A 26,981-nucleotide genomic window follows, 5' to 3' on the forward strand; every position below is an offset into this window, starting at 1 on the left:
TCCATGAGAATAATGTTCCATTAAGAATGACTGTTAGCACTCTGGCTCACCGACAAAAACTGGCAGAACACTTGGACCCTCTGCTCCAGCAGCTCATGGGAAAGACTGACACATACATAAACAATTCAGGACATTTTGTTGAGAAGCTGAGGAAACGAACTTGGACAAAACCACATCCTGGTCAGCTTTGATGATGTTTGTTTGTTTACAAAAGTGCCTCTCAGTGACACTCAGGAGCACATCACTTCCATTTTACATAAGACATTACCAAGCTCTTTCATATATGTTCCACCATGAGCTATGTGGAATGGGAACGTCTTTGAACAAGTGGAAGGCATCACCTTGGGTAGTCCACTTGACCTCCTTCATGAAACATTCTGAAGCACATGCACTGTACTTAGCACCTCGTAAATCTAAGGTGTGGTACAGATACATCAATGACACCTTTGTTGTGTGGAGGCATGGTGAGGAACAGTTTGATGACTTCCTAAGACACTTGCACAGCCTCCATGCAAACATAAATTTTAACACAGAAATACAAAAGGCCAGCTACCCTTTCTAGATGGGCTGGCCATGAGGGATGGTGAAAATCTGGGACACATCATGTATCGAAAAACGACACAACAAGGACCAATACTTACAAGAACTGTCAAATCGCCACCCAAGCCAATTAATATGCTCTTGATGTGAGCAAGACAAACATGTGAGCTGCACCACCTCAGACAACATGTAACACCTGGTGACTGTTCTGAGGAGCAATATAGTAAAATTTGCTGACACGGAAGTTCATTCTGTAGAGAAGAGCTTGTTCAGAGACCCTACAGAAATACACAAACATGACAATATCTCCATCAAGAAAGAAGAAAGTCTCAAGATGAATGGATAATGGATTCCCAGGCTGCAGTGATGGACTGTTGTAGGTATCAGGGGGAGAATCGCACAGGAGAAGACCACAGAAAAGACCTTGGACGTTGGCACGCCAGGTACATAAAATCAGCAGCCGTGAACTTGACTCCAGCATACCAACAGCAATGGAGGGCGATACTTTTGCAATTGTCAGTCACTAATGCTGACGAACCATCAGGAAAATCATCGAACAAAGATCAGCTAAAGAACCCGACATGGAAGGCAACAGGCAGTTTGTCAGTCTTATAGTGATTGAAAAGACAATATTAGTCTCACTAAAATATGCACAGAGGTATTTAAGCAATCATCATTTCCTTTACTCCATACTTGAATAGAACACAAACGGGCCCTAGTAGCTGGTACAACAGGAAGTACCATCTGCTATGCACTTGCTGAGTATGGATGAGGATATAGATGTGGAACTTACCTGCAGCTGCAGGGTGTTGGTGGTGGTAGGCACCCTGGTGTTGATGAATATATTGAACAGCAGCAGCAGCCTGTTGAACAGCACCCGCCTGCTGCACGACATGGTGAGGTGCATGGGCATGTGGGGGTCCCAGCTGCTGTGTAGGAAGGATAGGGCACACCACAGGAAAAGCATGTGGTGGCGGTGGAGGTGGTGCCGGGCCCGGAGGGTGGGGCCCCTGAGGAGGTGGGGGCGGACCCTGCTGGTATCCCGCGGGGCCGCCAGGAGTTCCAGCTGCTGGTGACCCTCCAGGATGGTGGTGGTAAGTGGGCGCGCCCTGCGCAGCAGCGGCTGCTGCCGCATGTGCATGTGGAGGCCCTCCTGGGTTGCCGGCTGCCTGTGCAGGTGACGGGGTGCCTGGGCCGCCGCCCGAAGGTGGCGGCGGGGGAGGTGGCGCATGGTGGTGAGCGTGGTGGTGGGCGTGGTGCGGGTGATGCGGATGATGTGGGTGAGGTGGTCCGACAGCTGCCGCGTGAGCGGCCGGCACATACTGCAACTGGGGACCAGGTGCCGGCTGAGGTCCCGGGGACTCGTGGTGGTAGCTGACTGACGTGGGAACAGCTCCTAGGGGCACAACACCACCTCCGTGTTGTGCCACCATTCGAACCATCTGCAAAATATTTTGTCTGTTTAGTACTGATACCTAAATTATGTCATTAGTTGTTTATTCAAACATCAGCAAATGACAAAATGATGGAAATTATACTACTGTTACAAGTCCCCTCCAAAAATCCACTTATCATAATCACCTGGTTCCTTACTTACCACTTTAAGCTGGACCAAATTGAGCATGTGCATTTCGTCTATACCTTGTAAACATAATAGGTGCTTCAAAGGATGCCATGTGAGATAGGGCACCCACTGATGGAGCTTGAGTCATGTCATAGGTGTGGTGTGCGTGTGATCAACGCCAATAAAAATGATTCGGTGTTAGTAACTTTGCAGTATTTCATCTTTAGAAGATGATGTGGCTTTACTCAACGTTAACTGACATAAGTCTACTAAGGTGAACAAACAAGGCCGTATGAAGTGTTTAAAAAGTTAAATGTGTATACTGCTTTCCTTTTATTTTTTCGAGGAACACACTACCATCCAAAGTGTTGTGGCTGAAATTTCATGTGCAATAAGGGAATACCTGCAGACTGAATATTTATGATTAACTCAATAAACCTGGGGAGGGGGGAATCAGCTGATCATTATAGGAAATAATGGAATCTACTAAACTGTACTGATAACATTGATGGAAAGTGCATCAGCATAAAGATAATGATAATTTAGAACAACACATTATTTTTAGGTGCTTCAGGTGCAGAGGGATTATTTTTAATGATAAAAATTAATGTTGGAAGATGATGATTTTAGGTGATGGGCGCTCAACATCATGGTCATCAGCACCCTGACAAAAAGTCAGCACACCAATCTCATAGGTGGGAACAAAAGCTGTCTCCACATGTAGATTAGTTTATAATGCATTCAAGTCTGCCTCAGTTCCCCACCAAATGAGGGATGATGACAGTTCACAAAATTTCACCACTCCTCTAACACTGGAATCAGTATTGGTGAGGACGGTGGGCCGATCTCCATCGAGACTGAGGGCTTCCCTAATGTCAGTACAAAAGACACATGTTGCGAAAAAAGGCACACCACAAACCTCACAGAGTGGTGGATGCTTCCACCAGAGGAGAAAGCCATGTGTTAACAGGCTATGACCAATGTGTAGCCTGGTAAGCAGAACCTCCTTCCAGTGGTGAAGCTGACATGAAGTCAACCTTGCTTGTGTGGTTGATTTCTGTGACCACAGTTTGTTTTTTGTCACCTTTAACCACTCAGTCTCCGACTGATGCATATGCATCTGTCAGAAAATGAATGGTGGTGTGCAATGGCATGGAATATTGATGGACAACACCATCCTGACATACTTTCTTGGCTGCTTTGTCAGGTACGTCATTTCCCTGTATCCCGATGTGGCCAGGTACCCAGCCCACCTGAGCCGCTGTAAGGAGCCATGGATGACCTGAATCAGCTGATTTACTGGATATATTTGGTGAAGTGGAAGAAATGCCATTGATAGCAATGGTGAACAATGTGACACTAAGCACACTGTGCTGGGGACCCCATTCTCTTGAACATAGCAGTCAGACAAGGCATCAGCAATGCGATATTAAAAGCGGTGGTCCTCGAGGAAAGATTGGATAAGAAGTGCCAGACATCCTTTTAGTTCCCATATATGAAGTTGGTGAAGGATGCAATGTACCTCAAAGTAGCGCTGTATGCTTTTTACAGGTCAAAGAACACACATGGCTCCAGTATTGCCATCTCTAGCAGAAATAAGTTGTCAAGGGTGAAGCGGCTCAGGTGATATTGGGATTCGCGCAGCCAGACGAGGCGTCAGTTGACCATACATTCAAGAGTTCTCCCCATACCACCGGTACTACAGTGCTACAGTCCTTGCCTGGTTTCCATAATGGAATTAATATTGCGCCCTTCCAAGTTGTACAGTATTGTCCGTCAAAGCAGGTCTGATTGAAACGAGAGGAGCTGTCCTTTCACTTCAGGGCACTAATGACTACTGAGCATGGCATAATGAATCTCATCTGGCTGTGGACAGAGCCGATTTCAATTTTCACATGGAGAATGGAAGGTTGTGGAATTCCTCATTATGTGAGAAAAAAATGGAGCTTCCATATCTTCGCAATCCTACGGAACACCTGAAACGCAGAAGATTGTCTGGATGATGCAGTGACTGTAAAAACTTATTCAGCTAAAACCTGAGCCATGTCTTTAGGCACTTCCACCAAGATGCCCTTGCCTGAAATCTGCCTTATTGATTCCCAAACTTGCACAGCAGAAGTGGACCGATTAATGGAAGTCGTGAATTCCTTCTAAAGATCCCTCTTCTGATCTTTTATCACTCGCCTCGCATGTGATCTTGCAGAGCTGAAGGCATGAAGGTTTTCTGTGGGTGGATTGTATTTGAAGTTCCGCAGAGCTGTTTGTCTGACTAATTGCCAAGTGACAGTTGGCATGCCACCAAAGTACAGGCCATTGTCTGAAGTGGTTGCTAGACTGGGGGATGGACTCTGCGGAAACCTGTTGGATCCAACAAATGATATAGGCCACTGTCTCCTGTGCAAAATCCTTTTGCTCCAAAATATCCTGTCGACCACCATCTGAGTCATTGGAATGTAAATCTGTAACCACTTCCCACTGAACCAAGTCTGCAGTAGCTGGGAGGCAAAAACAAAACTCAATGGCTGAAAAAGATCCTGTCACTGTGGAAAAGTGTGTCATCTGACCTGAGTTCAAAAGGCAGGTATTCTCAGAACGGATGAGTGGCTCAATAATTCGACCCCTGGCTTAATTGGTAGCTGAGCCCCGCAGCACACGGTACACATTTAAGTATTCCACAAGGAGGAAGGGTGCGAGAGTGACTGGAAGAGTTCTGTCAGTGTGTCTGCATCTGAAGGATCATGAGTGAAAGATATAAAGAACACACTGTGATGTACAATGGTGCTAGAATTTCCACGGCAACTGCTTGTACGGCTGTAGTAAGAAGGAAAGGAGATGAGTGGCACCTGTTATCAATGGAAACAGCCACTCCACCTTTAAATCTGTCTCCAGTAACATCGTCCTTCCTGTAAGAGTTTTAACCCCTTAATGCAGGTGTATCACTGACTAAAATGAGTTTCTTGTACGCAGATTCAGAATGGTTTCTCCTGAACCAGGAGCTGTAATTATTCCAAATGTGATTGGTATCCATTTAAATTTCATTGCAACCCAGAAGTCCCTATGGGAGCCATTGATTAGGGATGGTTGGTGTTTTCTTTCTCCCACGGAGGCGGTGAATTACCCAGATGGTCAGGGGCAACATTAGCTGGCGCCCGGGCCTCCAGTTCCTCCAAGTGGAACTTCATACCCTCAAGAGTAAAGACCCCACCTGAGTGGAAGAGAGCTCGTCAATCCTAAAGTTTAACTGCCACTTTCTTCGACTTTGAACTACTTTTTGAGAGACTTTTTCCTCACTTATGGAAGGAGTTGGTCATTTGGGTTGAGGGAATGGCTTAGTAGGCTTCCGATGGTGGGCAGCGGTATGTGGCTTAGGTCATAAGCCCATTACTGATGGCTTCCAAATGATTTCTGATTCAAGTGTAGCTTTTCCGTCACAGGTGTATATGCCCGTACTTTAATCTGTGGTCTGAGTTTTTGTGGAGGCATCACACTTGGCAACTGGCTTCTTAAGGGCCGAATTTAAAAAAAAGTAGCAAACACTGGAGGTTGCATAGCTCTGAAAGCTTTTTTAGCTTCACCACAGGATATGCAGCTCGTGACTTTCAACTCATAATTTTCCTTTTTCAACGTGAACCTCAAACTTTCTGCTCCATACTGGGTGATCTGTGGAGAAATTTATACGCTTTGGAGAAAGTACAAGACTTGCCTATCTCATGAGCTGAGCCTTCACAACTGCCACACATTGCCCTCCCATTACATCCCATAGTGCTATAGCCAAATCTTTGACATCTGAAGCATCGCATTGGGTTAGAAACAACCTGGCGAAACTTAAGATGGATATAGCCTGCAAGGACTTGTTCAGGTAATTCTGGAGTGCTAAACGTTAGAAAAAATGTTGCAGATTTTTCCAATGTTGCACTGACTCTCCTCTCTCCTCATATACACTCCTGGAAATGGAAAAAAGAACACATTGACACCGGTGTGTCAGACCCACCATACTTGCTCCGGACACTGCGAGAGGGCTGTACAAGCAATGATCACACGCACGGCACAGCGGACACACCAGGAACCGCGGTGTTGGCCGTCGAATGGCGCTAGCTGCGCAGCATTTGTGCACCGCCGCCGTCAGTGTCAGCCAGTTTGCCATGGCATACGGAGCTCCATCGCAGTCTTTAACACTGGTAGCATGCCGCGACAGCGTGGACGTGAACCGTAGGTGCAGTTGACGGACTTTGAGCGAGGGCGTATAGTGGGCATGCGGGAGGCCGGGTGGACGTACCGCCGAATTGCTCAACACGTGGGGCGTGAGGTCTCCACAGTACATCGATGTTGTCGCCAGTGGTCGGCGGAAGGTGCACGTGCCCGTCGACCTGGGACTGGACCGCAGCGACGCACGGATGCACGCCAAGACCGTAGGATCCTACGCAGTGCCGTAGGGGACCGCACCGCCACTTCCCAGCAAATTAGGGACACTTTTGCTCCTGGGGTATCGGCGAGGACCATTCGCAACCGTCTCCATGAAGCTGGGCTACGGTCCCGCACACCGTTAGGCCGTCTTCCACTCACGTCCCAACATCGTGCAGCCCGCCTCCAGTGGTGTCGCGACAGGCGTGAATGGAGGGACGAATGGAGACGTGTCGTCTTCAGCGATGAGAGTCGCTTCTGCCTTGGTGCCAATGATGGTCGTATGCGTGTTTGGCGCCATGCAGGTGAGCGCCACAATCAGGACTGCATACGACCGAGGCACACAGGGCCAACACCCGGCATCATGGTGTGGGGAGCGATCTCCTACACTGGCCGTACACCACTGGTGATCGTCGAGGGGACACTGAATAGTGCACGGTACATCCAAACCGTCATCGAACCCATCGTTCTACCATTCCTAGACCGGCAAGGGAACTTGCTGTTCCAACAGGACAATGCACGTCCGCATGTATCCCGTGCCACCCAACGTGCTCTAGAAGGTGTAAGTCAACTACCCTGGCCAGCAAGATCTCCGGATCTGTCCCCCATTGAGCATGTTTGGGACTGGATGAAGCGTCGTCTCACGCGGTCTGCACGTCCAGCACGAACGCTGGTCCAACTGAGGCGCCAGGTGGAAATGGCATGGCAAGCCGTTCCACAGGACTACATCCAGCATCTCTACGATCGTCTCCATGGGAGAATAGCAGCCTGCATTGCTGCGAAAGGTGGATATACACTGTACTAGTGCCGACATTGTGCATGCTCTGTTGCCTGTGTCTATGTGCCTGTGGTTCTGTCAGTGTGATCATGTGATGTATCTGACCCCAGGAATGTGTCAATAAAGTTTCCCCTTCCTGGGACAATGAATTCACGGTGTTCTTATTTCAATTTCCAGGAGTGTAGTTCTGTACTTCCGTGATGCTAATATATTCCGACAATATTGTACAGCGTCATTGCAGCTGCAAGAATTGCAGTCATATGTAATAGAACATTACTGGCCACTATAGCCCGGTAACGGTTGTGGCAATATGTTCCTGGTCCAGAAAGGTATACAAGGGCAGCAGAATTGCCACAAAATGGAGCAACAAGAGTTAGTGAAAGTGATTGCACCTTCCCTCCTTTTACATTACATAAGGAATAATGCCTGAAATAAGAGAAATTGGACTTTGTGGATGTGTTATTTTTTTTAAAGTAAGATAAATGCTTCAGAAATTTTAACTAGTGGAATAATGTTGGTTACACACTTGTTCTAGAATTTCACCAGATTGTCAAAACACCATTTTTGGTCTAAGAACTGCAAAAACCAATAGAAATATGAAAGTATATATACCAGTTACAATTCAACTGGCAATCAATCACCTTTCAGTTTCCAGATTCTGGTGATACATACAAAAGTTTAATGTACCTATTTAAAGTTCAATATTCATTATTAAGTTTCATAGTACTAAAAGTATGCAATACTGTGGAAGGAGTGAAATGTTTCATTAGAGGAAGTTTGAAGTAAGAACTGTTTACAATATCCATTACTGCTTCAAGCATGTCTCGATGTAGTATGAGACTCGTGGCATCAAATACAAACCATATGAGGCAAGAGCCACCTGAGCTTCCACTCTTCGTATGCAATTTTTTTTGCCACACATTTGGCGTTGGTTCAAAGACCTCTTAGGTTTTTCTCTATGTTTCATCAAACATGATTTCGACTCAGACCCATGACTGTAGCACTCCTGATAAGAGAAGTAGGAAACAAGCTGAGAGTGAGAGGGGAGTATTTAAAGAGATAGACACTGCCCTGTAATACTAAATACTTTTCACCCTTTATTGGAAACACTAGTATTTCATCAGCAATGTGACAGCAACTGCCTGCTGCAACATCAGTGATACTGTCCATCCATTCTGCAAAATTGCCGCCTACTGCAGCCTCATTGTGGAAATGCTGATGGCAATGCTATTGTGGCCAAATATTGCTGAAGAATATGGCCTACTTAAACGCACCTTAAGTCACTCAGCAGAATAATGTAGGGCATCTTATTGAGAATTCACTTCAAAAGCAAGAAAACCAACATGAACCAACAAACATTGCTATGGAGTTGAGAAATCTGTTCTGTAATTTCTTTCACAGCCCAGGAGGAGCATTCTCTTTTCAGAACAAAGTATGTATGTACGAGTACATAGCTACATGACAGACACCAAAATGATATGATATTACATTAGATCCAGCAAAACAATTTGTTCACGGGTTTTAAGGAAAATCGTCTTATTTTCTTCTTCTTCTTCTTCTGCAAATAATTTAAATAAATTTAGATTATTGTACCTGCCTATTGTACCTGTTGCTACATTCAGCACTAAAGTTCGCGTCATGTAGGAAGGTGGCCATATTTTCAGCCTTTCAGCCATTTTGGAGACTCAAGAACGAACTGCAGGAACACGTGTCGGCAAGAGAACTGTACAAAGAATAGTAAACAAAAGTATCGGAGCTGTAGAAACCTGAGGAAAACTTGTTTTCGTGTGACCTGGAAGGTATCAAAATTGCAAGAAACCTGCAATACAAATGGATGGTTTTGACTACGATATTTTAAAGTGCTCAATGTTTGAAATGTAAATAAGCAGGGAATACCCAGTATCACAAAAACTTGTTACAATTATGCCTGAGCGGATTGGCTTTAAAGGTAGCACTTCGTCAATGGAGACGTTGGTTTCAAATATGTTAAGAACAGAGCTTTTAATTGAAACAAGCGACATAAAAGCAACACGAATCATGCCCCTTATAAAGGAGCAAGATACAAGAAGGGGAGGTAGTTCTACACTGATGTAGGTCAGTAGACTCAGAACATACAATTTAATCTCCTGTAAAAGTTTCATGTCAATGGCTACAGTGGTTCCTGAAATACGGGGAAGCCAAGTCACTAAATTTAACATTGTCAGGATAGGGTGTTCCAACTCCCCTTAAGATCTTTGGGAAGGGTATGTCACAAGGGAGATGACAATGTTGCCACAAGTTTCCCCAAGTGAAATTCCCTGATATTTACCTGATTTCCAGAAAAGTTTTTGAAATGCCAAAATGTACTACAATAAATAAAATGTCTATAAAACGGCACACTGTACAATGTACTTGTGGTGAGACAGTCGCAATTCCTGAAATCCATCACTCTGGCCTGCCGAGGAGTATCGCAGTCTTGGGTCCATCGATAAACCATGAAAATACCCTGCGTTACACCACATACAAACAGACCTGACCTGCGGACAGATCAGCGAGACTAGATCCAACAGGTAGGGCCTGCACATTAGTGGGAAACGACAGTCTGCAGAGCGGCAGGCCGGATCTGTTAAATACACGCGCAGAAATGGCCTGCGGTTTTTGCCCATCGTGGAAATCCACTCATGTGGCCAGCTACTCATGTGTTACAGATTCAATGTTGATGAAATGAGGCTGCGGTGATCAATCCATGCAACAGATATAACTTGCGCAAATACTCCGAGAATCAATACTAATGAGAACAGGTAGCAACTCTCCATACAGATGATTGCTGAGCCACAGATAGGCATGTAGAAAAGACAATCACACTCTCAGAACTAACTTTTGGGCCATACCCTTTGTCAGAAAATGAGAGCACACACTCATTCACACAATCACACAAACACAACTCATGCACACGTGACTGCCATCTACGGTTGCTGCATCAACAGTCTCTCAGAATCAGATCCAAACAAACCACTCTGTATGCCTCCCTGCCACTCATTGGCAACTGGTAGGCTAGCAGCAAGAAGTGGTGGCAGCACTGACTGCAAGCTGAGGGGAGTGGAAGGAAGGGGAGAAGCAGTAGGAATGAGTGAGTAGGGAAGCAGTTCCTGTACGCAGCTGTGCCCAGCCAACGATGATGCATGACATGTCAGTAAACAAACCATTTCATCTACTGAGACAAAAACAAGATTTTTCCAGTGTTTTATTCAAATTTCCCTGATTTCCCGGGCATGTTTGAAATTTCCTGATTTCCAGAACTTGTGGCAACCCTGGATGAGCACGAGAACAAGATCTAACAACAAGTGAATTTGTAACATTCAGAATATGGAATTTCAGAAGTCAGTGAGTGGTAGGGAAGCTAGATAATCTGAAACAGGAAATGCATAGACTCAATTTAGATACACGTATTCTTCTATAGCGTCACATTTCAAAAACTATTCTCTTCTTGTCAGAACTGCTTATAGCCACATCAGACTTCCTACAAGGCTACACTACACACAAATACTCCCACAAGATACTTCCTAACACTGCTATTAGATGTTAAAAGATCACTCTTTCTCAAAATTTTTTCCTTGCTGTTGATAGTCTGGATTTTATATCCTTTCTATTTTGACCATCATCAGTTATTCTGATGCACAAAAACTAAAAGTAGCCTACTTTTAGTATCACTTCCTAATTTAATTCCTCAGCATCATCTGACTGACCACAATCTATTGTCCTCATTTTCCTTGTGTCAATATTCAACTTATTATATCTTTTCAAGACGCAACCCATTCTCCGTTCAACTGCTCTTGCAACTCCTTTGCCACCTCTGACTTTTCCCAATGATACTACAATTCTGACAAAGTTCTTATTTCTCCACCCTGAACTTTACTTCCCTTTCCAAATTTCCACTGGTTTCCTTCACAGCTTTATCAATATACAGATTGAATAACATCAAGGGTAGGTTACAATCCCTTCTCAATTCTTAACTAAAGCTTTCCTTTCATGTTCTTCAACTCTTACAACTGCAGTATGGTTTCACTCCCTGAATTTTATCCCTGCTACCCTCAAAATTTCCAAGTGGATACCCACTCAACATTGTCAAAAACTTTATCAAAATCTACACATTCTACAAACATAAGTTTGCTTTCTTCAACCTATCTCCTATGTTAAGTCCTCTCATCAGCAATGCCTCATATTTCTACCTTTCTAAGGTATCCAAACCTATTTTCCTTCCTCAGGTCAGCTTCTAGCAGTTTTTCCATACTTCTATAAATAATTTGACCAGTATTTTACAACTATGATTTATTAAACTGATAGTTCAGCAGTATTTACACCGGTAGGGGCTTGCCTTCTTTGGAATCTGAATTATTACATCCTTTCTAGGTCTGAGGGTATTTTGCCTGTGTCATAACTTCAACGTGAGTTGGAATAATTCTGTCATGGCTGGATCTCCCAAGGCTCTCAGTAATTCTGAGGGAATGTCATCTTCACCAGGGTGCCTTGTTTTCTTCACTTAGGTCTTTCAGTGCTCTGTTACATTCTCACAATTTTATTTCCCTCTCATCTTCACCCATCTACTCTTCACTTCATTTTATTATTTACTTATTTATTCATTCATTCATTCAAATAACTCTTTTGCAGTGTTCGATACATCAATTTTGGTTTTGCTTTATGTTTAATTTTCATTGCTCCCAGATTCATCCTTTGAGAGTGGCACTCCTTTTCTTCCTAGATCCACTTGCTGCCAGTTGAAGATAGCTCTCTTTCCTGAACACCTACCTTCTTTGTTGCTTCTCTAAAAGTATTCTGTTATTTATTAGATCCATTTTCATTCCAGAGTTGTTCTTAGCTCTGTGGGTTTAGTTTGGCAAGTTGAAGGTCTACTTGATTAGTCTGTTATCCATTTTGTATGTGTGTCCATAACACTAGCCTCTAGTCTCTCCCCCCCTCCCCCCCCCCCATTACATTAGTTAGCTTTCAATTTTCAAATAGAGCTCTTAATTTGTATTTAGTACTATTACTACTACTTTTAGAACTCGGTATTTTCCGTTGTATTCTTCTTTAAACTTTATTCACAGTACTCAAATCTTGTTAGTTTGTGTGTTTTTGCTGCATAAAGTGTTTCAAGGCTTTACCACTATTTGCCAGTGTCTTAGTTTTGCGTTCCAGGACAAAGATTTTTTGTAACACAGTATAAACTCATTAGCAGAAACTCTCTCAAGGCAAAATCACCATTAACATGAGGAAGAAGAAAAAAAAAAAAAAAAAAAAAAAAAAAAAAAAAAAAAAAAAAAAAAAAAAAAAAAGGGCTCCGGCAGGAGTACATTAGTTCTTATGGAAAATTTTGTTGGTGAACACAAATTTTGGTTGAGGCCAATTACAAACTATTTTTCAGTCCCTAGGGTAATTAAATTTCATTGTAGTTCAAGCTTCTGATGTTACAGTATTTTCAAGTGTTCGTTTTTTCTGAGATGAATGCAAGAAATGTAACTACACAGCTAACTATCCATTGCTGATTCATTTCTAACATTCTGTAGGTCGGCAGATATGATTATTACCTCAACAATCAGCGTGTATGGTACATTTAAAAACATTCAATAATGTGTGCATTAACATTCAGAAATGTATTCAATGCTAGGAGTTCTTTTAGTTTTAACCAAACTGAGTTAGAACACTGATTAAAGATCTACAAACAGTAGCATGCAACACGTGGCAAACAAGCAGACAGCTCTAAACATAAAAGTAAAGCTCAAGTCTTGACAAAGTGGTTTATGATACCAAGAAACAGCAACTACAGAGCAGTTTGGAATTTCCAAATATACTTTATTTATGATAGTTAAGAATCAAGGGAAAAAAACCATTCCTGCGGCAGCATCAGATTCTGGAAACAAATCTAAAGTATGAGGACACTGAGATGTTACTGCTAGGATGATTCAGTCATGTGTGAGCATCTAACACATCTGAAGTGGCCCTATGATTCAGTCAACAGCAAATAAGATTGCCAAAAATATAGGCATTGAAGACTTCAGTTGTTCTGCTGGGTGAGTGCAGCGGTTCCAAAAGGGACATTCAGTTTCATCTGTACAAATTTGTGGTAAAACACAAAGTTGAAGAAAGTGCGAACAGCTGGTTGCATGAATCTGACCAAGTGAGAGAAAAATATGCCTCTTGTGATATTGTTCAATATGGACAGAAACTAGATATATTTTTTTTTTTACAACTTTTCCCAAATTGCACTCTGGAGATAAAAGGTGATACATATCATAGTGAAGCATGCAGCAAATGATGTATAACTGTTGCCTTTCTATGTAATGTGGATGGCAGTGAGAAGTTTCGTCCTTGGGTTATCGGTAAGCCTGAGAACCCATGCAGTTTAAAAAAATAAATACCAACACTTTACCTTGCAGCTACTCTCACTATAAGAAAGCTTGGATCGACGGCACATCATTTCGCAAGAGGCTTCTTCGTTTCAATAGTGTAATGTTTGCTCAAAACAGACATGTTTTGCCGGCCGACGTGGCCGTGCGGTTAAAGGCGCTGCCATCTGGAACCGCAAGACCGCTACGGTCGCAGGTTTGAATCCTGCCTCGGGCATGGATGTTTGTGATGTCCTTAGGTTAGTTAGGTTTAACTAGTTCTAAGTTCTAGGGGACTAATGACCTCAGCAGTTGAGTCCCATAGTGCTCAGAGCCATTTGAACCATTTTTTGAACAGACATGTTGTTTCCAGAATGAGATTTTCACTCTGCAGCGGAGTGTGCGCTGATATGAAACTTCCTGGCAGATTAAAACTGTGTGCCCGACTGAGACTCGAACTCGGGACCTTTGCCTTTCGCGGGCAAGTGCTCTAACAACTGAGCTACCGAAGCACGACTCACGCCCGGTACTCACAGCTTTACTTCTGCCAGTACCTCGTCTCCTACCTTCCAAACTTTACAGAAGCTCTCGCAGGAGAGCTTCTGTAAAGTTTGGAAGGTAGGAGACGAGGTACTGGCAGAAGTAAAGCTGTGAGTACCGGGCGTGAGTCGTGCTTCGGTAGCTCAGTTGTTAGAGCACTTGCCCGCGAAAGGCAAAGGTCCCGAGTTCGAGTCTCGGTCGGGCACACAGTTTTAATCTGCCAGGAAGTTTCAGACATGTTGTTCTTACATTGGACAGACGTATTGCCCACAATATATAGGATTTGAACATAACCAACATAAAGGTTCGGTTTTTTCCCACCAAATGCAACAAGCCACCTTCAGCTCTTGGATCAAGGCAACGTCTCTCTCATGAAGAGCGCTTTGACTTCATTAAGAGCTGCAATATGTGCTGCTGGAAACAATACTGCAACCCCAAATTAAAATCTGCTTGATGCAATTATCTGGAGAGACAGCAACACTGGAGATGTCCATGAGTTAGACGATGCCATCTCATCTGATAAACATACAGTTCTGCAAGTTGTTGGGCACCCTGGGATTAGTTTTGAGGAATTCATTAGTGCAGACGGAGGTGTTGCTGCATGTGCTTATGTGGAATCTGCTGTCAAATGCTGTGTTTGAGGTGCAAGAAGGGTCACCAAAAGAAAGTGAGGAGGAAGAGAATACAGATACCATTCCACATACCCATCAGGAGAAGTTTACAGCCTTGCAGGGTTTAGAACAATTTGCTTCAGCATCCAACAACACAGATTGGTTTACAGACACTATAGTTACAAGTGGTTATGAAATTATACTGTGTTTTCATTCTCATGAATGTCAGTGTACCATGCTTGAATTTTTTCCAAGAAAATGGTGTAATTTGTGAGTATGTGTACTTTTACAGTCACTTTATACTGTTATAAGCCTATAGTAATGTAAAGTGATTGGTGCTGTACTTTATTCCACATTTCTGTACTACTGTACATGTATACACGTTAAATTACATGTTTTCATTTAAAACAAAAATTTTTTTAACACAACCTCTTGATTTTTCAGCTCCTTTGGATTCATGTTAATGAGGTCATACTGTACATGTTTCCAGTCATATACAATACCATTCTCATTTTATGAACTCTATTTTCTACTGCTACCTTTTCTTCCGTATTGCTCTTTATCCAGTCTGCTCAGAATTTACAACTGTTTGTTGTAGATACTGTGATATGAATTTCAAGATTTTTAAGGGCATCATTCATATTTCTCAAACTACACTCCTGGAAATGGAAAAAAGAACACATTGACACCGGTGTGTCAGACCCACCATACTTGCTCCGGACACTGCGAGAGGGCTGTACAAGCAATGATCACACGCACGGCACAGCGGACACACCAGGAACCGCGGTGTTGGCCGTCGAATGGCGCTAGCTGCGCAGCATTTGTGCACCGCCGCCGTCAGTGTCAGCCAGTTTGCCATGGCATACGGAGCTCCATCGCAGTCTTTAACACTGGTAGCATGCCACGACAGCGTGGACGTGAACCGTATGTGCAGTTGACGGACTTTGAGCGAGGGCGTATAGTGGGCATGCGGGAGGCCGGGTGGACGTACCGCCGAATTGCTCAACACGTGGGGCGTGAGGTCTCCACAGTACATCGATGTTGTCGCCAGTGGTCGGCGGAAGGTGCACGTGCCCGTCGACCTGGGACCGGACCGCAGCGACGCACGGATGCACGCCAAGACCGTAGAATCCTACGCAGTGCCGTAGGGGACCGCACCGCCACTTCCCAGCAAATTAGGGACACTGTTGCTCCTGGGGTATCGGCGAGGACCATTCGCAACCGTGTCCATGAAGCTGGGCTACGGTCCCGCACACCGTTAGGCCGTCTTCCACTCACGTCCCAACATCGTGCAGCCCGCCTCCAGTGGTGTCGCGACAGGCGTGAATGGAGGGACGAATGGAGACGTGTCGTCTTCAGCGATGAGAGTCGCTTCTGCCTTGGTGCCAATGATGGTCGTATGCGTGTTTGGCGCCGTGCAGGTGAGCGCCACAATCAGGACTGCATACGACCGAGGCACACAGGGCCAACACCCGGCATCATGGTGTGGGGAGCGATCTCCTACACTGGCCGTACACCACTGGTGATCGTCGAGGGGACACTGAATAGTGCACGGTACATCCAAACCGTCATCGAACCCATCGTTCTACCATTCCTAGACCGGCAAGGGAACTTGCTGTTCCAACAGGACAATGCACGTCCGCATGTATCCCGTGCCACCCAACGTGCTCTAGAAGGTGTAAGTCAACTACCCTGGCCAGCAAGATCTCCGGATCTGTCCCCCATTGAGCATGTTTGGGACTGGATGAAGCGTCGTCTCACGCGGTCTGCACGTCCAGCACGAACGCTGGTCCAACTGAGGCGCCAGGTGGAAATGGCATGGCAAGCCGTTCCACAGGACTACATCCAGCATCTCTACGATCGTCTCCATGGGAGAATAGCAGCCTGCATTGCTGCGAAAGGTGGATATACACTGTACTAGTGCCGACATTGTGCATGCTCTGTTGCCTGTGTCTATGTGCCTGTGGTTCTGTCAGTGTGATCACGTGATGTATCTGACCCCAGGAATGTGTCAATAAAGTTTCCCCTTCCTGGGACAATGAATTCACGGTGTTCTTATTTCAATTTCCAGGAGTGTATTTTGTCTGCTTCTTTCTGCAGTTCTGTGGTTTGTTTTGCTGCACTACCCAGTGAATCAGTAATTAATGCCATATCACCTGCAAAGGCTAGACACTACGGTGATTTTATACGAGTTTCTTATTAGTAGCACACCCTCAGTATTGGCAGATTTTCTCCAGTCTCTCACTACCTTCTCTGATGTGCAGTTGAAAAGTGTAAGTGACTACAGACTATTTCAAAAGCCTTTGACAGTTCGCCATAAATTCCATTTTTGCTGGTGTCTTTGTTAAAGTTCTTTTAATTAATTATTTTTTTTTTAAATGGAGTACAAATTTATTTATAATGTTCACTGGGGTATTTCTATCAATTGAGTCATAGGCCTTTTTAAAATCTACTGAAGTTATCACATATTTCAAGTTTCTGATTTTCCTCATTTCTATTATGTTCTCCGCAGAAGACTTTCCTTCCAAAATCCTGCTAGGTGTTCTCCTAGCGATAGGTCAAGTTTTCCTTCGGCTCTCTACAAATGCGCCATGGAGAAGATCTCAGATGTCACAGCCAAGAGGGAGATTCCTCATTAATTATTAGGATCTGTTTTCTTTCCTCTTTTATGTGGATGTGTTAATGCCGTTGTCCATTCTGATGGTAATCTGTCTGTTATCCAAATTCCATTAATGATTTCTGTTAGACCTGCATAATGTTGTAACCAGGATGTTTCCATAATTCAGCAACTATACTGTCTTCCCCTGATGCTTTGTTATTTGTAAGCTGTCTCGACATTTCTCTGATTTTCTCTATTGCTGGTGTCTTCGAGCCTGGTTGAGATTTTGGGTTACAACAGGCACACCAAAGAGACTGCTAAACATGCGAGCTTTCAACCAAAAGACCTTCTAAAGTACACAACACACACACACACACACACACACACACACACACACACACACACACACAACCATTATCTCTAACCAGAGGTCAAACTGGGAGAAGCAAACTGCATGGTAGGGGTAAGGTGGAGGTTGGGGAGTGGGGAGGGGAAGGGATAGCAGTGTAGGAGTGAAGTACAGTAAGGTGCTGCTTGTGTGAGAATGCTGGGACATGTTAGGATAAAGCAGCTACGTACAGTCTGAAGGTTAGACTGTGTGTGTGTGTGTGGGGGGGGGGGGGGGGATGTAACGGCAAAGGAGAGAAGTAGAGGAGGGAAAAGAAGTAGTGGAGGGGAAAAAAGGAGGGGGAGGGGGGGGGAGATATACTAGTGGCTGTGTTGGTGGAATAGAAGGCTGTGTCATGCTGGAGTGGTAGCAGGGAAGGGGATGGGTGAGCGAAAGACAGCGATTAATGATGGTTGAGGTCAGAGGATTATGGGAAAGTAGGATATATTTTGCAATTCAGAAAAAGCTCGATTTGGCAATCAAGATTCAGATGGTGCAGATTGTGAAGCTGTTACTGCAATGAATACCGTGTTGAGCAGCGTGCTCAGTAACTGGGTGGTACAGTTCTCTCTTGGCCACAGTCTGTCAATGGCCATTCATGTGGACAGATAGCTTGTCGGTTGGTTAGACACCCTACCACCACCACCACCACCACCACCACCACCACCACCAACACCACCAACACCACCAGTACTGTCACAAGCATTACCTATCCCCTCAAAGGCAGGACTAATTGTAAAATCAGTCATGTGATCTACAAATTGAACTGCAGCAACTGTGTTGCGTTCTACGTGGGTATGGCAACCAACACCCGTCTGACCACATGAATGGCCACTGGCAAACTATGGCCAAGAGAGAACTGGACCACCCAGTTGCTGAGCATGCAGCTTAACACAACATTCTTCACTTCAATGACTGCTTCACAGCCTACAGCATCTGGATCCTTCCTACAAACACCAGCTTTTCTGAATTTTGCAGGTGGGAACTGTTCCTGCATTGTATCTTATGTTCCAGTAAACCCTCTGGCCTAAACCTTCGTTAGTCTGTGTCCTTCATCCATCTATCCCCTACCCTGCTCCCACTCCAGCACTACACAGCTTTCTATTCCACCAACACACTCAAGTCTTTTCCCCCTCCTCTACTACTACTACCACCTACTACCCTTTCCCCCTCCCCCTCCCATCTAACCTCACAACTTCACCTAACTGCCCCAGCCTGTCGCCGAGCGAGGTGGCACACTGGACTCGCAGTCAGGACGACGACGGTTCAAACCCATGTCCGGCCATCCCAATTTAGGTTTTCTGTGATTTCCCCAAATCACTTCAGGCAAATTCCGGGATGGATCCTTTTGAAAGGGCAGGGCAACTTGCTTGCCTAACTCGATGGGACCAATGATCTCTCTGTTTGATCCCCTCCCCCAAATCGACCAACCATCCTAGCCTTTCACTGTAACATCCCTGCATGACCCCACAAGCACCACTTTATTGTCCCCCACCCTTACCTTGCTATCTCTCCCGCTTCCAACATCAGTCTCCCCTTTACCCCAAGCAGGCAGATTGCTTCTCACACCATGCACAGTTGCTCAGCCAGAGATAGTGGTCATGTGTGTGGGTTGTGCTTGGATGAATATATGTGTTGGCTACTTTAGAAGAATGCCTTTTGGCTGACAAAGCTCACATGCTTAGCAGTCTTTTTGGGGTGCCTGTTTATGAGTCAACATCTTTATATTGTGAGCTGCAATCAGTTCTTTTCATAACACGTGATTATTTCAGCCAATATTTTCCATTCCTTGTTATCAAAATTAAATTTTTCTTTTCGTGGCTTGCAGTTTTGTAGTTAGTTGAAGTAGTCCACTAGTATTCTGCAGTTCTCTGTTATATAAAGTCTATAAACTGTAAAATTGATGGCTTCTTTATTTTTGAATGTTTTATAAAAGTCTCTTGTGTTCCGCTTTAAGCAAGATTCAACTGAGAACTGATCTTTTATATGCAGTAACCTGATCTTTTTGAGACCTTTTGATGCAAGTTTTCTGACCTTTATAAAATTTTTGTTGTTCTTATTTTTGTGTCCAGCAAGCTTGTTACCTATTTTCAATTAACTCATCACAATAATCATTCAACCAGGCAAGTTTTTGTTTCTTTTTAGGAGGAATAGTTCCTCCTGCCATCTTTATAAAATCTTTTTGAAGTTATTCCCTACCACATTAACACAAGTCTATGTGTGAACTAGTTCCACAGATGAAGAGAATGAAAGACTGTATGATGAGTTACGGAATATTATCCAGTTAAGGGTGTAATGGGTCACTGGAATTCAGTAGTAGGAAAAGGTATTGAAGGAAAAATAAATGTGGACTTTGGTGGTGGTGGTGGTGGTGGGAGGAGGGAAACAAAATAAGTAGTAGTTCACACAGAGCATAACTTAACCATTGCTAACACTACAATTAATGCATTCATTCACTATGCTTAACTTACCTGCGTTACTATTTTCTCATAAGCTACTAGGTGGGCCAACCCTACTCCTGGTTCTCCTGTCGCTGCACTTCACTAATTCCCAACCGATGCATTTCCCTTTTGTAAATTCTCTACCCTACCTACACGATTAAGGGATCAAACATTCCACTCTTTGACCCACAGAATGCCGATAATAGCAAGTACATTTTTCAAAAACAAGAGAAGAAGGTATCCTAGGGAGAGGCCTGGAGACATGGGAAGATAATAGATAGAGTACATAATTGCAAGAGAGCGATTCCTACATCATATACAATTTTGTGAAGAAGAGCAGGCCTCAGTTTAAAGCTAATATGTCAGGAAGAAGCAAAGGGAAGTGAGGTGGGATGCTACAGTACAGAGAATAATGATATTAATTTAAAGTTCTCAAAGGCTTTAAATACTGCAATAATTCATACCGAAGTAGGCAGTTCAGTTTAAATGGGACGGACATCACTAAAAAGTGCAATCACAGTAGTGAAAAGTACAAGGAAAGTAACCATGAAGAAACCTTGGATGACAAGAGAAATTGTTTCAACTGATTTAGGCAAGTCGAAGAGATAGAAATGTTCAGGAAAAGAAAGGAATACAGGAATGTAAGTCACTCACAAAATGAAATTAATACTGCAAGGAAGCTAACGCAAAATGCCTGCAGGAAAAACAGAGAAGTTTTAAAGGTAATGGTTGTTGGAAGCACAAATTCAGTTCCGAGGAAAGTCAGAATAACTTTCAGTGCTATTAAAAACAAGGTTGTCAACATTAGGAAAGCAAAACGAACCCTAATGTTACAATAGGAGATAGCTTCCACCATGGGAGGAAAAGCCTGCTGACATGACAGAGGATCAGATGTCTACCTGGAAGACAGAGTGTCCAGAGTCTGACAGAGTTATGGATTACTTGCCATCAAAAAGAGCAGAACAGAAGATAACATACCTTTAGAATGTCTAATATCATTTGGGGGATGGCAACCAATTATTAAAGATAGTACCTAGATTTTATAAGACTCTTGGAAGAATATCCACATAATCCAAAAGATAGCGAGAGACGGTAAACATGATAATTTTGTTGTGTCTTTTTGTTGTGCCTGTCTGCAACTCAGCATCTCCGCTATACAGTGAATAGCAACTTTCCTTCTCATAATATTGTTAAATGTGAGAACTACTGCACAATCAGTTGGGCATTTCATGGAAGTTACTGTCTACAGTAATATGCAGACGAATGGAAAAGAAAACTGATGATCTGTGAAATGACTATCACTTTGAGTTTAGAAACAGTAAAAACCACAGATGCAGTTCTGAGGCTGTGCTTGATAAGGCAAGCAAGATTAGAAAAACTTTGAATTAAAAACACAATGGACAACTGAATGTGGTGATGCAAGATGTTTGAAATTCTCAGAAAAAATAGTGATGTGCTACTGGGAAATATGAGAAACATACAATACGTCCAAGAACAAAGAGGGGCCAATAAAAGTGGAAGACCAGGAGAGAAGTGTTCTGAAAGGGTGTGAGTAATTTAAACAAAAATCGGTCTCAAATTAGCTGCCAAACAGTACTCTTCTTACAAACAATGAATTGTCTGGGAGGCATAAAACATACATTTTACACTGTACTCCACATTCTGTAACTTAAGCTATTATTTCAAAATGATTCAACGTGTGATACGAGATTCACTTTAAGCACTACTTGAGGCTGAAAAAACTGCAGCATGGTACATGAATCTTCTAAATAATGTTGCAATTAAAGACTATTTTATTGGACCAACTATAATATTATGCACTACTCTACTTGATGTAATTAACATTTAAATACCTGCTGCTGATGGTATGGCTGAGGTGTCATATGACCTGGAGGAGCATACGGCACTGTAAACTGCGAATGCATCGGGGCAGGTGCTGGGGCAAGCAGCGGCTGCCCTGTAGCTGCTGCTACCGACATCTGGGATGCAATATCATTCCGGTGCGGCATCACCTGGACTGTTTGGACAATACTTATTTTACTTAATTCTGTACTCAAAAATCTGATTTTCTTTTTAGCACCTAACAGCTGCACACACAACATTAACTCTTCAACATAATTTTTTTATCGAGATAAAGCTAAAACTATCTGGTTCAGGATTACAATGCAGCAAAAATCATCTTTCACACTCTTCAAGGAATATAAAACATCAATAAACCATTTTATAAGTTGTACTGGCCCTTAATTTGAAACTTTTGGTTCTTAAGTTTGATATTCCATGATCACATTATTTTTTACTTTACGAAAACACACAATTCTCTGTGTGTTTCAATTTCTTCTGGTGAGTTTTTCTATCTTGTTTTCTAGATCATAAATATATTCAAAACTTTTGATGTGTACATAAGCAGCAGAAATATATTTCTTTATATGTCCACTGCCACATTTATTAAAACTTAAGAAGTAGTCCAAAAGTGACAAAGACATGGATATGTAAATCATGAAACTTGCTACATTATACACTTTTTATTAGAAAAATATTTGAAATATTAAGTTGAGCAACAGGTAACGAGCAATTTTACTGATTATGTAAGATACTGGAACCAATCACAGAACTGTGTTCAATAAACATCATGACATTGGATATATGAAGGTATGTGGTGGAAAAATGATGTATAATTCTGTAGGACATAACAGAGTGAAATGTGCTGTCAAGTTTTAGCTGTGTTGCTATGTCCCAACCTAACACACACACACACACACACACACACACACACACACACACACACACACACACACACACACACACACCAATTGGGACATATTTCTAAAGAAACAAGAAAAAGAGTTTATCAATCACAATTGTAAATATCATTGCTGTCTGTTAACTTGGAACAATTTGAGGTATACTTCTAGCTCCTACATTAACCAGAAGCTCTGAAATCAATACATGTTCTTGGAGGTGAAGGGAGGGAAGAAACTTTATGCCAAACACAACTGGACAATATCTCCATGTAAATCAAAGTTATTACATTTTTTACAACAATATGAAAAGTATAGACTACTATTCACATCAAAGAGGCAACGTACAGTTGCAGAAAAACACAATGGAACGACTGCTGTACTTCAGCATTCGTAAAAAAGCCTTCCTCCAGAAGCTGAACACGCATGCACACAAGTGCACTACTGCCTATGGCTGCTTGGACCCAAGTGAAAGCAGGCAGAGAGAGAGAGAGAGAGAGAGAGAGAGAGAGAGAGAGAGAGAGAGAGAGAGAGTGTGTGTGTGTGTGTGCTGCCAAAGCCAAAGTTTAGCAGTCGCTTCATTGTGTGTCCTACATTATACCTCCTCTATCACCTTTTCGTATTATTGTTATTTCATTGTTCATTACTGCATTTTTTTCAACATAGCTTACCAACAAATCCCATGCACTTCATACATTTTATGGAAGATGTGGCACACCTGCAACAGTTCAAAACTAGTTAATATTGTACCTGGAAGAGGTGCACCACAGCTCCTGTTTATCATTTCCAACATACCTTCCGTTTTAGCTACGATTTAATACAAAAAATACTATTTGCCAATGTAATACAAAGAATTTGTTCCATTTTCTTCTGATGACTTTTCACATCTTGTTTTCTAGTTCATAAAATATTCAAAAGCTATGGCATGTACATCGGCACCAGAAACTTACTTCTTTATATTTTTTCTTTTTGCTTTGCTTCAGGACACAAAAACAGCTATGATCATATGCACCCATGTCAAAACTGTAGAACACGAAGACAAATAGAGGAGTTAAAAATGAATACACGTCAATCTCAATCAACGGAAGAAAAGACAGTTAAAAACGGGGACATGGAGAACGGTCTATAAAATATGCCGCCGAGGAGCTGAGGACCAGAACTAAAAAATAAATGGCCTTCGCCACATTGCTACAACGATAAACGTAAAATGCCATTGATAGACCATGTATCGTTTGCTAAAACAGCCCATAACTCAGATGGCAAATACTAATGGGAACTTAAGAGGTTAAAAAAAGAGCATTCTGTCAGGAAATGGTGGACAGTCAAAAGTTGCCACAATGTGCACACAGAGGTGGGAGAGCACCATTTAAATAGTGATGGCTAAAAGGACAGTGTCCAATACACAACCTAATTAAAATGATCTCCTCATGGCGGCAGGGTCGGGAGGAGGTCATCCAAGCTGCTGCGAGACACTTAATAACCCGGAGCTTGTTCCCATGAAGGGAGAACCATTGGTGATGCAAAGTGATACTTTTGTATCCCGCCTTGTAGGCGGCACGTGGGTCTGCTTCTGTAATCTGAAGGGTAGACCGAATGTAGGAAGTGAGTATGAGCAGGAAAAGGTTAAATGCTTAGGTACTGTGTTTAACTTTATAGAACATTTAATAGAGAATAGTAGTCAATGACATAAATAACTTTGCACTGATGAGCACATAGGTGTGAAGCAGGATACGCATCAATGCTAACTGCTACTAGTAGTTGGACAAACTATAATTGAAGTAACTGAAGTAACAAAGTCTGTAATGGCCCCCTATGAAGTAGAAATAATGTTGCTAGGTTGCCTCCTTGGAATCAAATGTGCTGAATCCGGAGCAGCGCTCTTAGAGCTGCACAGCACCGGCTAGAGGGCGCTGTCATCGGTGTCTTAGTGCCAACCTAGCAGAGCACACCTACAATGGGGCATCGTAGCTATCGATACCACAGATACCACCTACTGACATACAGCAACACAAAGATCATCGGAGGGAATGTAAGAATTAGTGGGCTGAGGCACAAGAATAGCAGCCGTGGCAGCAGCCTCATTTCCTGTCAGACCGACGTGGCCAGGGATCCATATGAACATAACAGTGGCTTCATCAACAGTGAACAAGTGAAAGCTTTCCTGGACCCATACACTAAGGGATAGGCAGCGTACAGCACGCAGAGGCTCTGAAGGGCACAGAGAGTCGTATCACATAAAACAATTTAAAAGCATGTGTCACCAGATGTACTGTATGGCCTGATACGTAGCGAAGAGTTCTACTGTAAATAGTAAGCAGTGTTCTGAGAGCCGATACTGAAAAGTGTCCGTGCCAATGAAGAAGACACACCCAACACCCAGGTTGATTTGAGAGCCATCATTGTATACACAAAGGTACTATCGCGAAGTTCCGTGCAAAGGTCAAGAAACTTATGGCAACAGAGCGAGTCCTTAGGAATTGAGTGAAGTCCTTTGGTAAACACAGGCTGGTGCACGAAGCCAAGATGGTGAAGGGCTCACACCCATTGGGAAAGTGGTAAGTAGCATGCAGTTTAGCTGCCGGAGCAATAACTGAAAGGAAACTCCAGGAGGTAACAGAGAACAGGTACAAGCCCCAAACTGGCAATCAAAGGAGTCATCCAAGAAGAAGCCATAGGATACGCAGCCACACATAGCAGACAAACGGCATGCATACCTGCTGAGAAGAAATTCACGGCGGTAAGACAGAGGTAGTCCGGCAGCTTCTGCATACAGACTCAACTGAGCTAGTGTAAACGGTGCCAGCAGTCAAATGGATGCCACGATGGTGTATAGTATTGAGACAGTGTAAGAGGGAAGGACGTGCAGGTGCATAAACGAAATACTCATAGTTCAGTCTCGAACGGACAAGGTACCGGTACAAACGGAGGGAGGGTGGTTCAATCTGCAACCCAGAATGTACCATTGAGGACACACAGGTCACTGAGGAACCACACACAGCGGGCTGCCAGGTAACGGTCATGGGAGGACCAAGGAAGTTTCCTGACGAGCATGAGTTCCAGGAATTTTGAAGTTTCAACGAACGGAAGAGCAACAGGCTCAAGATGGAAAGACGGTGGAAGAATCCAATTGCACTGCCAGAAATTCATACAAACAGTTTTGCCAGTGGAAAAACGAGAGCCACTGTCAGTGCTCCATGAGTAAAGACGATGAAGACATCGCTGACGACGCTGTTCAATGAGACAAGTGCGTGGAGAACAGCAACAGATGGCAAAATCGTCAACGCAAAGGCAGATGAAGATGCCTGACAGGAGACAGGCCATTACAGGGTTAATTGCAATAGCAAAGAGGACGATGCTCAGGACGGGATGCTGAGGCACCCCGTTTTCCTGGATGAAGGTGTCTGTCAAGGTAGACTCCACACGTACCTTGAAAACTGTCTCTTAAAACTTGTAGAAATGCCTGGAGGAAATGGGTCATGCAGCCATGGAAGCCCCATGTGTACAGAGTATGAAGGATACCAGTCCTCTACCAGGTGTCTTAGGCTTTCTCCAAATCGAAAAACACAGACACAGTCTAGGATTTATGCAGAAAACCATTCGTGACGTGGTGGACAAAATGACGAGATGTCAGCTACAGAACAGTGCACTCAAAAGCCACACTGTGCAGTGGTGGACTCAAGCCTGCCATACCAGCCGGACATGAGTCATATGTTCCATCATTTTGCAAACACAGCTGGTGAGAGAAATGGGGCGATAACTAGAAGGAAGTTGTTTGTCCTTACCAGGCTTAGGTATGGGTATGACAGTGACTTCACACCAGCGTCTGGGAGAAGTGCCCTCTGCCCAGATGCGGTTGTACGTATTAAGCACAAAGTACTTGTCCACAAGAGAAACGTGCTGCAACATCTGAATGTGAATAGCGTCTGGCCCTGAGCAGAGGATCGGGATGAAGTGAGAGCATGATCTAGCTCCCACATAGTTAAGGGGCATTGTAGCACAGACGATTCTGAGAAGTATAT

The 26,981-nt window shown here is 43.5% G+C and overlaps 1 protein-coding gene across 1 annotated transcript in view; it reads right to left on the reverse strand.

The window, feature by feature from the left end:
- The window catches only part of LOC126203714 (ataxin-2), a 126,043-nt gene that overhangs the window by 22,522 nt on the left and 76,540 nt on the right, over nt 1–26,981 (reverse strand). Inside the window, exons 11-12 of the mRNA XM_049938089.1 lie at nt 22,078–22,241; nt 1,334–1,982 (exon numbers count right to left, since the gene is read on the reverse strand). Of these exons, the coding sequence (XP_049794046.1) occupies nt 1,334–1,982; nt 22,078–22,241 (813 nt within the window). The remainder of the gene's footprint in view (nt 1–1,333; nt 1,983–22,077; nt 22,242–26,981) is intronic.

The sequence above is a fragment of the Schistocerca nitens genome, chromosome 9, assembly GCF_023898315.1.
Source record: "Schistocerca nitens isolate TAMUIC-IGC-003100 chromosome 9, iqSchNite1.1, whole genome shotgun sequence".
In the NCBI taxonomy this organism is placed as follows: domain Eukaryota; kingdom Metazoa; phylum Arthropoda; class Insecta; order Orthoptera; family Acrididae; genus Schistocerca; species Schistocerca nitens.